The sequence below is a fragment of the Lepidochelys kempii genome, chromosome 5 (assembly GCF_965140285.1).
Source record: "Lepidochelys kempii isolate rLepKem1 chromosome 5, rLepKem1.hap1, whole genome shotgun sequence".
Classification (NCBI taxonomy): Eukaryota; Metazoa; Chordata; order Testudines; family Cheloniidae; genus Lepidochelys; species Lepidochelys kempii.
In genome coordinates, this window is record NC_136384.1 from 96,110,729 (window position 1) to 96,124,421 (window position 13,693).

Genomic DNA, 13,693 nt, shown 5'->3' on the forward strand with positions numbered 1-13,693 from the left:
ACTTATGTCACAGCTTAATTGAAAACCTGGATTGATCAGGGAAAAGCTGTCATGTAATTATTGCTCAATTTTTAATCAATTGTAATTAGTCTGTGTTATATTAAAAGAAAATTAGTAACATGATGTTATTGTAATTGTACTGAAGCATAATTTACTTGATCTTAGTTCTTTCTATACAATTAGGTATACAAATCTGGGTTGACCTTCTAGCCATCTGTAATTCTGAATTGATGAGTGTGTATGGTTTTTATATCTAATACCTGTTACTTTATTGCACTTTCCAGTACTTTGTGCTCTGATTTCCTCTGCTTCTTAAGATACTATTTTTTAAATCCATTGGTTAATGGTTCAGATGACACATACAATAGTAACTATTCCATCTCTTATATTAAAAAAACCCCAACCAACTGAACCACCACTAAAGATACAGGCCTACATTTTGAAAAATGAATAAAGATTATGGGTGCTTCAGCTTTTGGATACCCAACTTTACATACCTGAAAATCAGACCCCTTAAGGTGTTCAAAAATTGGGATGCCTAAATCACTAGCAACTTTTGAAAATGTGGGCCACAGTATATATTTTCTGTACAGTCTTGTTTCTTTTATGATTTTTAATACTACCACACAGAGAGGAATACTATTTAAAATAAGACTGACATAAACCCAAGAAAATTAAGGGTAAAAGAGATAAATTCTGGAAATTCTAAGATAAAAAAGAAATTCCATCCTGGATTCACCCTACAATAAATATTAAAAGTGTCTACAGTCTCTCCAGGGAGTGGTATGTTACAATAATTTTTATGGCTCTATGTATTTTCAGGTTGTATGTCTCCATATGAACATGTTAGGCCAAATTCATCCCTTGGACTAATATGTCAACTAGTCTCAGTTCCTCAGAGAGATTCACTCCCTACTTCAGAGTACTACTCCCATACCAGCATTTGTCTGCTAGTGAGGCCTATACTTAAAGTTGCAAAATTGTTTCCAGTAGCAGATCATCCTGCATTCATGCACTTATAACTTTTTGAAGAAAGGTTTCAGAGTAGCAGCCATGTTAGTCTGTATTCGCAAAAAGAAAAGGAGTACTTGTGGCACCTTAGAGACTAACACATTTATTGGAGCATAAGCTTTCGTGAGCTACAGCTGAAGTGAGCTGTAGCTCACGAAAGCTTATGCTCAGATAAATTTGTTAGTCTCTAAGGTGCCACAAGTACTCCTTTTCTGTTTTTGAAGAAAGTTACTATTGAGGATAAAACATTCATCTCCAAAGGTGATGGTTGTAAAGTTTGAGGAAAATCCTTTCAGTGATCAGAGGGTGGAAAACCCCCCACACTTTTCCAGTTTGGAAACATTCAAGCTATACTTTTTTGCCAGGACTATGCCAAAAACAACCAAAATTTGAAATCTAAAAGACTTTGACATGCAAATAGTCCTTGAGGAGAGGAGTGTATCTGCTAGGTTGGAAAAATCTTTGCTGCTTCTCAGGGAACTGAAACCCCCCCATAAGGCACTTACCCAACTATGCAGTGTTTTACATTGAAAGGGTAGGGGATTCCACTCATTTTACAGGCTTGTGGTCTAATGAACAGGATACTGGAGTGGGAGTCAGGAGACCTGGATTCAGCCGTTAACGTTAAGCATCCGTTAACAAAACCCTATAGAAATAGAAATTATATGATAAGTTAAAGTAGCTTTTCCTAATGTGGTAGATTTATCAAAATAACAAATTACCAGTATAGATTTTTAAAGAATTTGATACTTTGGCTGCTTAGAAAATGGGAATTTGGCATGTCAGTTTGTACTGGTCCTTGTAACAAGTATATGAAGGCTATATCTTCACTGCAGAGTAAGCTTGAGTTATCTACACTTGAATTAATGCATCTTGAGTAAGCGTAGCTCTAGTGAGAGTAGCCACACAGGGAAATAACACTTGAGCTACAGAAGAGTGACTGGATTACTTTATGGGGTGATTGTTAGCAGCTGATGCGTTATGCTAAGTCTAGCTGTGACCTACAAATCTATATCCCCTGACAGGCCAGCCAACTCAAATTAAAAAAAGCACCAATACATGCCAGTTAAGGCTCTGTGTGTGCAGAGAGCACTCGAGTTATAACTTGAGTTAACTCTACAGTGAAGACAAGCCCAAAGGAGGAAAGGGCTTTAAAGGGGAAGGGGAAACGGGTACAGTAAGAATTGTAGTTTCTCTAGTACCTTTTCACTGTTGTACAGGAGGAGTTGACTTTGCTGTTTCACATTTCAGGAAGCATTCTCTTCAAATGTATGTCTATGGAACCCGAAAGACTTACAGAACAACAGGAAGAAATACTGTCAATTCTAGAAGAAAAATTTCCAGAGCTGCCTCCTCGAGAAGACATTATCTCTGTTTTCCAGGAGACCCCATTTAAGGCTCAAGGTAATGTAGTTTACTTCCATTCCTTAGGCAGCTTGTCATTTTTGTCATGTGGCTACATCTAGATAGAATGGATCATTATGTGAGATGACAGTAGTTGAAATAAAAAATTAAAAATGTCTTCATTTGTATTAACATATGATGGTTACTTTTAAGTTAAATGACTGACTTAAGGTGGAGCATAGAAGTCTTGTTTCTGTGGACTGTCCATGGTAGCTGAGGTTCTAAACCAGATAATTAATACTGTCTAGTATGTATGTATGTATGTGTATATATATATATATATACACATACATACATACATGCACAATTTAGTGGGCCTCAACACAACATGGTGGGCTATAGCCACTGATCCAGCCATAGGGAGGATGCTCAGCATTAATTCAAGTGTAGATAGCTCAATGCCATCTTGGGGATGGATTTTACTTTCTGAACCTACTTCACCTGCATAGAGCTCAGTTTCTTGGACTCTATGCTGGTGAAATGACTTTAACCCTAAATAAAACTTGAAATAGCAAGAAGTTATTTTAATAATGGAAAAGTATATTTCTTTTTCATTGTCACTCAAATGAGACTGAACCATTTTTACTCCATGCCTCCAAAAACATTCTCTATCTGGGTTTGAAGGTGCTTTTTCCCAGGCTAGCTAGCCTGGCTGGGGTATAGGCTAGCGCTCCTTGGCGCTGCTTCCAGGCAGCTTGGTAATCCACCCACTTTGTAATGAAGACACAGACTAATTCACATGAGCACTGATAGTCCTTCAGTGCTTTCTCTCAGTTCCTGCCATGTGCCCAGGTCGACAGAGAAGTTGTCCCACCATCCAGAAAAACATGGAGGCTGGGAGAAAAAATTCTCTTCCCAGCTGGATTAGAGACTGCAACTTCAATGCAGCCTCCCTGTGAGAAACCAGGTGAAAATAGCTCCAGCTGAGCTGGCTGACCTCCCTGATTGCATAAGCTAGGATCTGCCAGTCAAGGGCAAAGGAGAAGAATGTGTGATGTCCACCATATGGCTTGGCTCAAGTGATCTGCCCTAATATTCAGTATCAAACTTGAAATACATTGTAAACAGCAGTGGGATGAAATTTCTGAACGTTGGGCCTGATTTTCCTAAACCTACTTGTTTAAATCAGTAGCAGTGCAATTGAAATCAGTGTAGCTATATTGAAATGAAACTGGTATAATTGAGGGCAGAATCAGTCTCATTGTTCCTTTTCTGTTATTCTCTGTGCTCCAAAATCAAGGTCAAGCAATATACAAAACAAAAGACATATACAAAAAGCTTCTATTAAGAGTTCATGCATATGAACAAAATTCAGTGAAACATTGTCACTTCATAGATACAATACAGAAGTGAATATAGCTTGATTTCAGTGGTTTCTGCAGCTTGAATAAAGCAGTTGACATGCTTCTAGTGCTTCCCAGCTCTGTCATGTACAGCCTCTGTATACACATTAGGAATGTCAGTGGCTTTTTTTTGCTGCCATGTCACATTACAAACGCATGTCCAGTTTGCTTTTCATTATTATCCCGAAATCCCTTTAATCATCACTGCTTCCCTAGGACATCTCCCTCTGATTGAGTTAAATTTTTTTGGAGTATTCCTCCCAAATGTATTAGCTTTCTGTTTGCACAGTTGAAATAGACTGAATTTTATTTTTATGTTTCTGGTCCCTTTAGGTGTCTGATGGGTGTTGCCAGTTTAGACCAATGTGCTCTTTAGCTCCTCTTTTAGATCATTAATGAAAATATTAAAATATATTTAAAAGGCCATACTTCCTGTGATCACAAACACTATTCACATTTGCCATTCATGGCCCCAGTTCTACAAAGATTAATAAATGTGCTTAACTTTGCTCATTGTGTGTAGGCCTATTGACTTCAATATATGGAAGTCAGTGGCAAAACTCTCATTGACTTCAATAAGGCCAGGATTTTACCTAACAGGATTACTAACAATACATCAAGTGAAGTCTGCCTGTGTGTCTTTTTAGGATTGGGATCCATGGAGTTTCATGCACAGAGATAAGACCATAGTTGGCTGTTAATGAAACTACACTGTTTAAAAAAAAAAAAAATTAGCCACTTTTCTACTACTCTTGGAATCAGCTTTAGTATGGCCATTGATGCATCATAATTTCAAGTGCCCCTAAACAGGGAGTAGCGTACTAGCTACATTGTTGTGTGTCTTATCAATATTGTTTACGATTTTATTACAAATTACATAGTTAGCGTTGCGTATGTTTGTGTGCTCTATGTGCAGGTAGATGGGGATGAGATTCTGAGGTCCTTTGCAAGTCAGATGAACGGTTTTGCCTTTATGTATCTAGTTTGTTAGGCAGAAGTGGAACAATTCAACAAAATAGCAGTTCCAGGTTTCATCTAAGAAGCAGTGCTCATTTACAAACCTGAATCCATAGGTTTACTGGTTATTTTGGGCACACTGAAGAGAATAGCTACTCTGCTTATTAAAGACTCTAATGTCTATATATAGTAATTTTTGAAATGAAAATATCAAAGATTTTGACTATACATGAGAACCTGCCAGTTCATCTTGTCAATAGATTGCTGATTGAAGAGAATCTAGCTACTGAATTCGTTGATGAGCAGTTATGATTTATATGGCTGTTTTAGTCATGAGTGGTTATTTGGCTATATTATCTGCACTATCGGTAGGGGTCAATTGACCATGTTCCTATGCATCATGCATTATTTAAATATAGTTTTAGAGAATGTTGCAGCCTCTTAGCTGGACATCTCCCATTACATGAAAGCTATATGGTTAAATGAAATATTTGAAAATTCACAACATTCCTGGCTCCTATATAAAAAGAATCCAGATCCCACAATTAAAGAGTCACCCAGTAGATGATGATGATAAACTCTCCTGTGTCATCCATACACACATTAATCTGTACCTGAGGGTTATATTAATCTTTAATCCCACACAGAAACAGCCATTCGTACAATGTTAGTTTAAAGAAGATCAGTGGTAGAATGTAATCTGAAGTTTATATTTACAGTATGTACCTTAATTGCTTCAGCTCTGAATGATTTGTTACAACAATTCTATATTAGTGCCACAAGTTTTATATCCATGATCTAAAGATTAAAGAGTATGGGCACTCATTGACAAGTTGTATTCGATATGCTTCCAGATCAGAGCCTTTACAACTTCATCGAGGGAAACTGATGAGGATCTTTGTCTTTTAATTCTTTTGAACTTTGTTTACTCTGATATTAAAGTAGTAGTGCAATGCTACTAATATTAATTTAAATAATAAAATAATAGTGTTAATTTTTTGATGTGAGCCCCGAAAAGCCAGAAGAGTTAACATTAAGGCTAAAGTTCTGGTCTTCACTCATCCTTTTGCATTTGACTAGCTCTGAAACTTGTATGTATTGAACAGTTTTTCTGTACCTCAAACAGGTTTAAATATTGAGGAGGCTATGTTGAAGGATCTCAAGGAGCTGTCGGATGGAGAAATTAAAGTAGCAGTTAGCACGGTGTACATGACCCTTGAGGTAAGAGGAAACATAAACAGAATATAGCTGCTAAACAACCAAGCTGCATAAGGTGGCCTGTTCTTTCACATAGATTTTCAGTTACTTGTTTTCTCAAGATAGAGTATGAGCAGATTTTGTCAATGATGTAATTCATTTTTATGAATGCTGTAGTTATTTGTGGTCTGACTTTCATTACTATGCATCTGAATATCCTTTCAAATAAAAGTAATTTACCAGTATGCTTTAGAGCAACAACTGCAGAAAATTGCAATCAGAACCTACCCTTCTGTGCAGTGGGGTTAATAATGTCTCAACTCCTTGAGAAAAGTGTCCCCTTGTTTTTTTACTTTTATACACCTGCTTTGAATGCTGTGAAAACAGTCATGTTGGTCATAAATTATAGACGTTCCAGGGTTGATAAGAAAACCTTCCAGTTTGTTAATCAGATGGCTGCTTGTCTCAGGCATTTCCTATGTTAGCAGTACTGGTGAAAGTCATTTTTTTGGTTGCTGGTTTTCAGTGTCACACTTCTGAACTGACCCCACTTAAATTGGAGTGCTCTTAGTTAAATGTGTGCATAACTATTAGCTGTTCAGAGTTATGCATATTTTACAAAAAGAAAAGGAGCTGTAGCTCGCAAAAGTTTATGCTGAAATAAATTTGTTAGTCTCTAAGGTGCCACAAGTCCTCCTTTTCTTTTTGCGGATACAGACTAACACTGTGGCTACTCTGAAACCTGGCATATTTTACAGATATTCTTTCCTCTAGTGTATTGTTTTTAATGAATATTGTGCTGATATCACTTTAGAATTAGCTGTTATATGTGTAGAAGTACAGATCAAAATCATTCAGGGCCAGGTTGAGGCTGGCTCTTCACAGGTGTGAGAACGCAAAGGGACACACGAGGAACCTTCCCCTTCCCCGTAAGCCCATGTTCAGGGACTAGCCACAATGTGGGTGGGAAGTGCAGCAACTGAGTATGACTAGTCCTGCAAGTGGCATCGGTCACCTCAGAAGGAGCGGGGTAAGACACGAGCCTAAGGCAGCTGTTACATTTGCTCCTATTTCTCCTTTTACTATTACTTTTACTATTTTGCAGTCCCTTCACATACCCCATCAGTGTAGGTGGTCGCTTTTAGTCCCAGCCAAGTCCTCACACACTGAGCAGGTGCATATAAAGCACGCCTCATCTAAAAGCATTGTGGTTTGTATTACTGACTCATCTATCTTGTGTTAGCCAAAATGATCCTTTACATACAGATAGGGTAACCAATAGAAGGAGTGAAAAATCGGGAGACTTTTTTTCCCCGGGAGGATAGCCTCTGTAAAACAAAGCTGCCAATATGGGGACTGTCCCGCTAATTGAACATCTGGTCACCCTACATACAGAGAGCCAATCTGGCCAAAAATACCCAAGACTGTATTTGTGCTGCATCACCAATTCAAACAAGTAAAAATGAACTTTTTGGCTATCAGTGAATGAGCCCCCTATGTTCCACAAACATTGATTCTCAAACTCTGCAAACTTCATGCCTCGCTGACTATGAGACAAGCAGAAGTTAAGCTGGAGGGGAGGGGGGAACAGATGTTTTATGATTCGGTCATGTTTTATTCTTTCTCCCTTCCCATATTATTTTAAATAGGCTTCCTGGAAGAAGCCATCATTGCTCTCTTATTGGTAGATGAATGTTGCAAGTAGGTGATGGGGTTCTACCCTATCCCCAGTCACCAAGGACTTGATTTTAAGAGCTCCCACAACTCCACTGAACTCAATAGGAGCTGAGGGTCCTGGGCATCTGTCTTTCTGTTGCCAAGCTTCTTGGGTGCCATGAAGTATGAATTAATCTTTGACCTTTCAATTTTGTGGTCTTCATGCTCTCATTGGATGTCCTTCTGAAATGACACTGTCAGCAAGGGAAGAGCCTAGTGTGTTAATGGTGTGAGCCCTTCAAACTTGTCCCTCACTGAGTGATGTTTAGTCAGTTGGAGAAGAACCTGTTAGGACATGTAGGGCATTAAGTGTGCTCAGGTACAGAGTGTTTTGGTATAATATCAAATAACCTAATTTACTGCAGTTATGGCAGTTGAGCAGTACAGAATGGGAGAATCCATGAAACACAGCATTTTGGGGTACAAGAGAGGAATAGTTCCCCTTGAAAATAGAGGTTAGTTTTCATCTTTGAAAACGCCACAAGGCCTATGGAAATTCCAGGGATAGCAGTTCCAGCGGCTTAGGTCTGCTGGATCTAGTCTGTAGCTTTGTATTGTTGAATATCATCCTGTTGTGTTTAAAATGTCAGACTTGGATTTTCTTTCCTGACTTATTCAAAACACTTTATAATTGCTCAGAGAAGCATGTTTCATATCAAGATATCTTCTGTGAAGGGATTTCAAAGCTACATACCTTTAATCATACTAGATATTAATTGTACTGGCTAGTATGTCAAAAAGTTAATGTCTAGCTTACTAAATAAGTGATAGAGTGTCAATAGTGTCAGTGACAGTAATTTACATGCTGGCACAGTAATCAATCAGTTTAAAAAACCACATGTTAGAAAGTTAAGAAATGAACAGTTAAAGGGTCCAGCCACTTTCTCACTGCCATACAATCCTCCATTATCCTCCATCACTCCACCAAACTTGCACGGCCCACTCAGCTTTAACTTTGGCCCCTAAAATTTGCAAAAATATACAAATGTCAAAATAACCAATAACAAGATGGTTGGAATTGCATTCTTTGAATAAGAAATGGGATTTTATAATCATCTAATAATTTATTTTAACCATTGTCTATCATTTTGCTAATTTAGGTGAGTGGTACAAATTAGGCTTATAATGAGCTTCAGTATTAAATTAAGATGCTTTTTTTACTTCCTGGAAAGAGTATGTGGAATGCAGCTTCTGTGCTCTTTGCTCTATCCAGATCCAACATCCAGGTAGCACTCACGTAGCTCAGCTGGGAGATGGAGGATCTTTACTTCTACTTTGCACAACTGTATTAAGGCTAGTCACATTCTAGCCCATAATTTGTATCCCTTTCTTCTACTACTTGACCACTGCAGTGTTTTTATAGTTCTAAAAGCAGACAAGTTTCAGAACTGGCCTCAGTGAATATATTGTATCACATTTGACTTTAGAATACTTTTGTGCAGGGAACACCAAGATTTGGTTCTTAAGCAGTGAAGTGGTTCACAAGAACATTGTTTGAGGCATAACTAAATGGAACTGTCTAGGGGAAGGAGATTCAATTGCATATCCACAAAACAATCAATTCTTTCCTTGAGTTAAATGATCTTTAATCACTATCCATCAAGTCACTGATATTACCAGCATTTTTGACTGAAGTTACCTGGAAGTGATTCCTAGAAGTCATTCCTTCTAGTTCTTCTCTTTGCAAAAGAAACATGCTTTAACTGAAGTGGCATTGCTTTAGCCTCTGTGGCTGGAGATTAATTTTTGCGGTTGCTGAGTTACTACACTCTGTTCAAATGCTTCCAAAACTCTGTCTGGCTTACAGTACTTGACAGAAGCACATAGGACAGTTGTTGGCTTGTAGCAATCTGCAACAGCACCAACAGAGTCAGGGGTGGATTTGCAAAACCATGGTGTACTGCTCTGCCTGCCACATCCCCAGCAAGCAGAACTCTGTAACCCATAATAGGAATAATAATTAACAATAGGCAAAAATCTGAAAACCTGAGTCTTTTACTTCAGGCAAAGTCCTGAAGATATGAGTCTTTACTATGATAAAACTCATGTTCACCTTCCTGTGGGTTTTGCTTGTATAAATACTTCCGGATTTGCTCTAGTAATAATGATGATAATTCCTACTACTTAGCACTTATGCAGTGCTTTCCATGTTCTAAGTGCTGTACAGATATTAACTAATTAAACATCAATGAGGACATGAGACACTGCTTTTGCTTTGCTTTGCTTTAATGCCGCAGATGTTGCATCTATAATGTGTTTGCTTCTTTAGAAAACTAACAGGGTCAAACTGTTCTTCCAGCCAACAGATATCTAAGAGCATCTTTTGATGAAGAGTTTTCTTAGGCCTTATTATTTGCTTTGGTTTCATGATCTCTCCTGATCTGTTAGGATTTATTGGTTCTGATGGTTACACAGCTGCTGCTGCTGTTGCTTCTAATAGTGATAATAAAGTGATTATATCTACTGCAACCCATCAGGAATAGTTGTTGTTCACAAACATATGTTTATTGCTGTAGTTGCTATGTGTCATGAAGAATGAAAATGGCACACCTGAAACACTCAGGCTGTGAATGGGTTAAATGCGTATTTAAGAATGATAAAGACTTCTTAAAATCAATCTATCAAGTGACATTGATATTCTAATAAATGAAATAACATACATAGTCTTTCTTATACCCATAAAAAGCATGCTATCTTTTATTATTGGTTTTACAGATCTATAATGAAATTAGAGTCTGTCTTAGCTCCTGTGTTTCTGAGAGGAAGGATGGTTTTGTGGACAGGCACTGGGATGGAACTCAGGATGTTTGAGTTCATATCCCAGCTCTGCCATTGACATCCTGTGCAATCTTGAATAAGTCACTCTGCCTCTGTAAAATGGGGATAATAACACTTCTTTACCTCATAGATGAGTTGTGAAGATACATTCTGCAATATTTGTGAACTGTTCAGTTATTATGGAGCTAAGACCTGAGTTTTCTATTAAAATATAGATGCTAATATCCCTTGTTAGAGAAAATGTTTGCTAAAATGTTCTTTGGTTTAGGGGAAAGGTAATAGTGGCAATAATTGAATAATTTCTTCAGTTACCAACTAATTCACTATTAGTATCACTAGTCAATATTCACATTGCAGTACCACTGAGAGGCCTGAAAAGTATCAAGGTCTATGGTTCTTGGTGCTATACAAACACATAGGAAGGCACAATCCCTGCTCCAGTATGTTTACAATTTGGGAAGACAAGGGACATATGAGGGGTGTGAGGGGTTGGAATATAATCAAATATATATATTTTATGTATATGTGAGTATATTTACTGCTGTTATTATATTAATAAAGTGTCACATATCCCCACCTGCCCATCATCAATTTGCTGATCTCTTATAGGCATCTTGGCAGAGATGGATCTTGAGGAGTCTTTTAAAGAAATAGAGGGTAGTATTAAAGGAATAGAGGGCTTTATTGATCAATTCAGGGAAAGCATTTCATGCATACAAATAAGGATTTGTGTGAGGAGCTGGATGTACACAGCTTTGCATTTTTCAGATAAAGCTCTTTCTGTTTGGGGTTTTGTAGATTTAAATTACCGTGAAGTTCTAGGTTAAAACAAGAAATGAACAGAACCATATCATACACAAACTGCATCTTATTTACATGCATGGTAGCATTTGTTCAAGACAGTGGCAACAGAGAAGTAACATGGCCCAAGTGGCTGTTGTTTTCATTACTTGTACTGGAAAGTTTCTCCAAGTCATGATGGAGATTATTCATAGGGTATTGTAGCAAAACTGAGTGCATGCACTGCTGTTAATTTCTGTTTTATTATGTTATACCCTGAGAGTATATTTTGCTTGTTCTCTGTTGGAATTCCCTTGAAAATGAGAAGCATCTTCTCAATGTGACTTTCCGGGAAAGTCATTTTTTCCTGAGAGATGAATAATACTTTGTGAATTGAACTTTCCATTTCTCCTCTTTCCTCACAATGCAATATAGTGAACAAGATATGCAACTTTCATGGAACTTTTCTTTATGGTTTCTTATGAAAGCTTGATGACTTTTTTGCTGGAGTCTGTGGTCCAACCGTTTCAATGCTGTGGGCTGGATGCTAGTTTGGACTGGAGGCACCTCCATAGGCCCATTACCAAAATATAATTCCAGAGAGATGACTCTGAGGATCATCATTGCTCACTGGCTACCTCACCAGCTACCTTCACCTTTCTGCTGCTGTAGAGAAGTGCTGCATGTGCCGGAGGGAGACTGGCTCTATAAAATGACCTCTTCCACATTGCGTGACCTCCCATGTAGGAGGCCATTTTGTCTCCACATGTAGATTGTGCAGCATTTCACTCACTGCAATACCCTCTATGTTCTGGGTAGCTGTTGGGGGGAGCGGATGCCATAGGAGTTCTGGGGGCTGGATGGAATTGTCCTGCAGGCCAGGTTCAGCCTGCAGGCTCTCAGTTGGACCACTTAATGATAACACAACTAGCAGTATCTTTAAAGAGAAAAAAAATAACATAAATAGAGATTTCTCAAGGAAACTTAAGGAAGCCAGTTGAAAAATATGGCCAACAGGTATCTGGTCTTGATCAGTATATGTGAGAGAAACTGAATGCTGATTGACTGATGAGATAGTGCTCTATTAAAGTTCTTACATCACATTCCTCACCCTGATATCTGAGCACACTTTATAATTTTGTAAAGTGTTCTTTAGGAAGGGCAATCCCCACATGATAGCGTAGCTGCCTCTATACTTCCTGCTGCTGGCCCTCCTGGTCAGGGTGGGGTGTGTCCCAGGAATGGAAGAGGGGGTGGATACAGCACTTTGTACTCTGCTGATCTTGGGCTGGTGGAACAATTCCCCAAGAGGCTGTTACAGCCAGCATAACTTAGAGCAGCCTGGAGGCTCTTATAAATTTCACTTGGATTTGAAACAGCCCTCAGCTGTCTCAAGGATTGAATAGGGGAAGGACAGAAAGGTGGCATAACATCACGTATGCCTCTCCTCCTTCGATCCTGCTGAACATTGGCCAGACCCAAGGATCAAGCCCTAGATTTTGATCTCCTAACCAGCCCAACTGGTGTCCAAGAGAAGGAAAACTCCTTGGTTAAATTTCAAAATCTTTTTCAAAATAGCACAGTGTATACATTTGCAAGTTTTTTCTGGCAGATTTGTATGGTGTTTTGTGTATTATGAAGACAGGTTTTTATTTAAGTATTACACATTATACCTATATAAAAACAAGTAACTCTCTCAGCTGTAGCATGGCAGGCATTTTCAAACAACTTTTAAACTAGTTGGGTTACTCCATAAATCATAATGTATTTAATTTTATTTGAAGGGTTGAACTTCCATTGTCTGTTTTTGCTGATCACATCACAGACTTGGCAAACTTTTCTTTTCCAGTATAAATATACACATTATGTTTTTGAAATGGTGTCAGATTGGTACATGGATTTGTTTTGGATGCTAAAAAAGCAAGTAAACATGTTAACATTTAATCTTCCAGTAATGGAATTGGAAACAAAATTCTCAGCAACTTACAATGCTGTTCAGAGATATTTTTCTGATGCCTGTTGTGAGAAGTTAGGGTATGTAAAATAAATGATGTATGGAGCTGTAGGAATGCGACTTTTGCAGGCTACCTTATGTCTAAGGAACATTAAACATAGGGTTCTCGTTTAGCAAATAAATAACCATTCATTTCAATGGCTGCATAGTCTGGACTTTTGTGCATATTTTTACAAAGATGAGGCGAGGCCATTAGGGATTTAATATAAAATAAATCGCCAAGGGGTCTTCTTGTAGTCCTAGTCTTTCTGCCACATGGTGTGTTACTAATGTGCATAAATGGGCTTAAATGAATTTGTTATCTGTATTACATTTGCAGTATGTATATATTTATATATTATTTTTTAATTATGTTTAAAAATAAAACATTAAATACATCCTTTGTGTGTGTTGAAAACATTTCATTTGTAAATAAATCAACCTTAATTAAGTTTTTTTTAAAATGTCAGTGTGTGAAATCTGCCTATAGGTAAATATGTGTTTATATATATAT

At 37.8% G+C, this 13,693-nt stretch overlaps 1 protein-coding gene across 1 annotated transcript in view; it reads left to right on the top strand.

Moving 5' to 3' along the window:
- PRUNE2 (prune homolog 2 with BCH domain) overlaps positions 1 to 13,693 on the top strand; it is a 186,042-nt gene that overhangs the window by 56,361 nt on the left and 115,988 nt on the right. The window contains exons 5-6 of the mRNA XM_073345112.2: positions 2,263 to 2,415; positions 5,842 to 5,936. Of these exons, the coding sequence (XP_073201213.1) occupies positions 2,263 to 2,415; positions 5,842 to 5,936 (248 nt within the window). The remainder of the gene's footprint in view (positions 1 to 2,262; positions 2,416 to 5,841; positions 5,937 to 13,693) is intronic.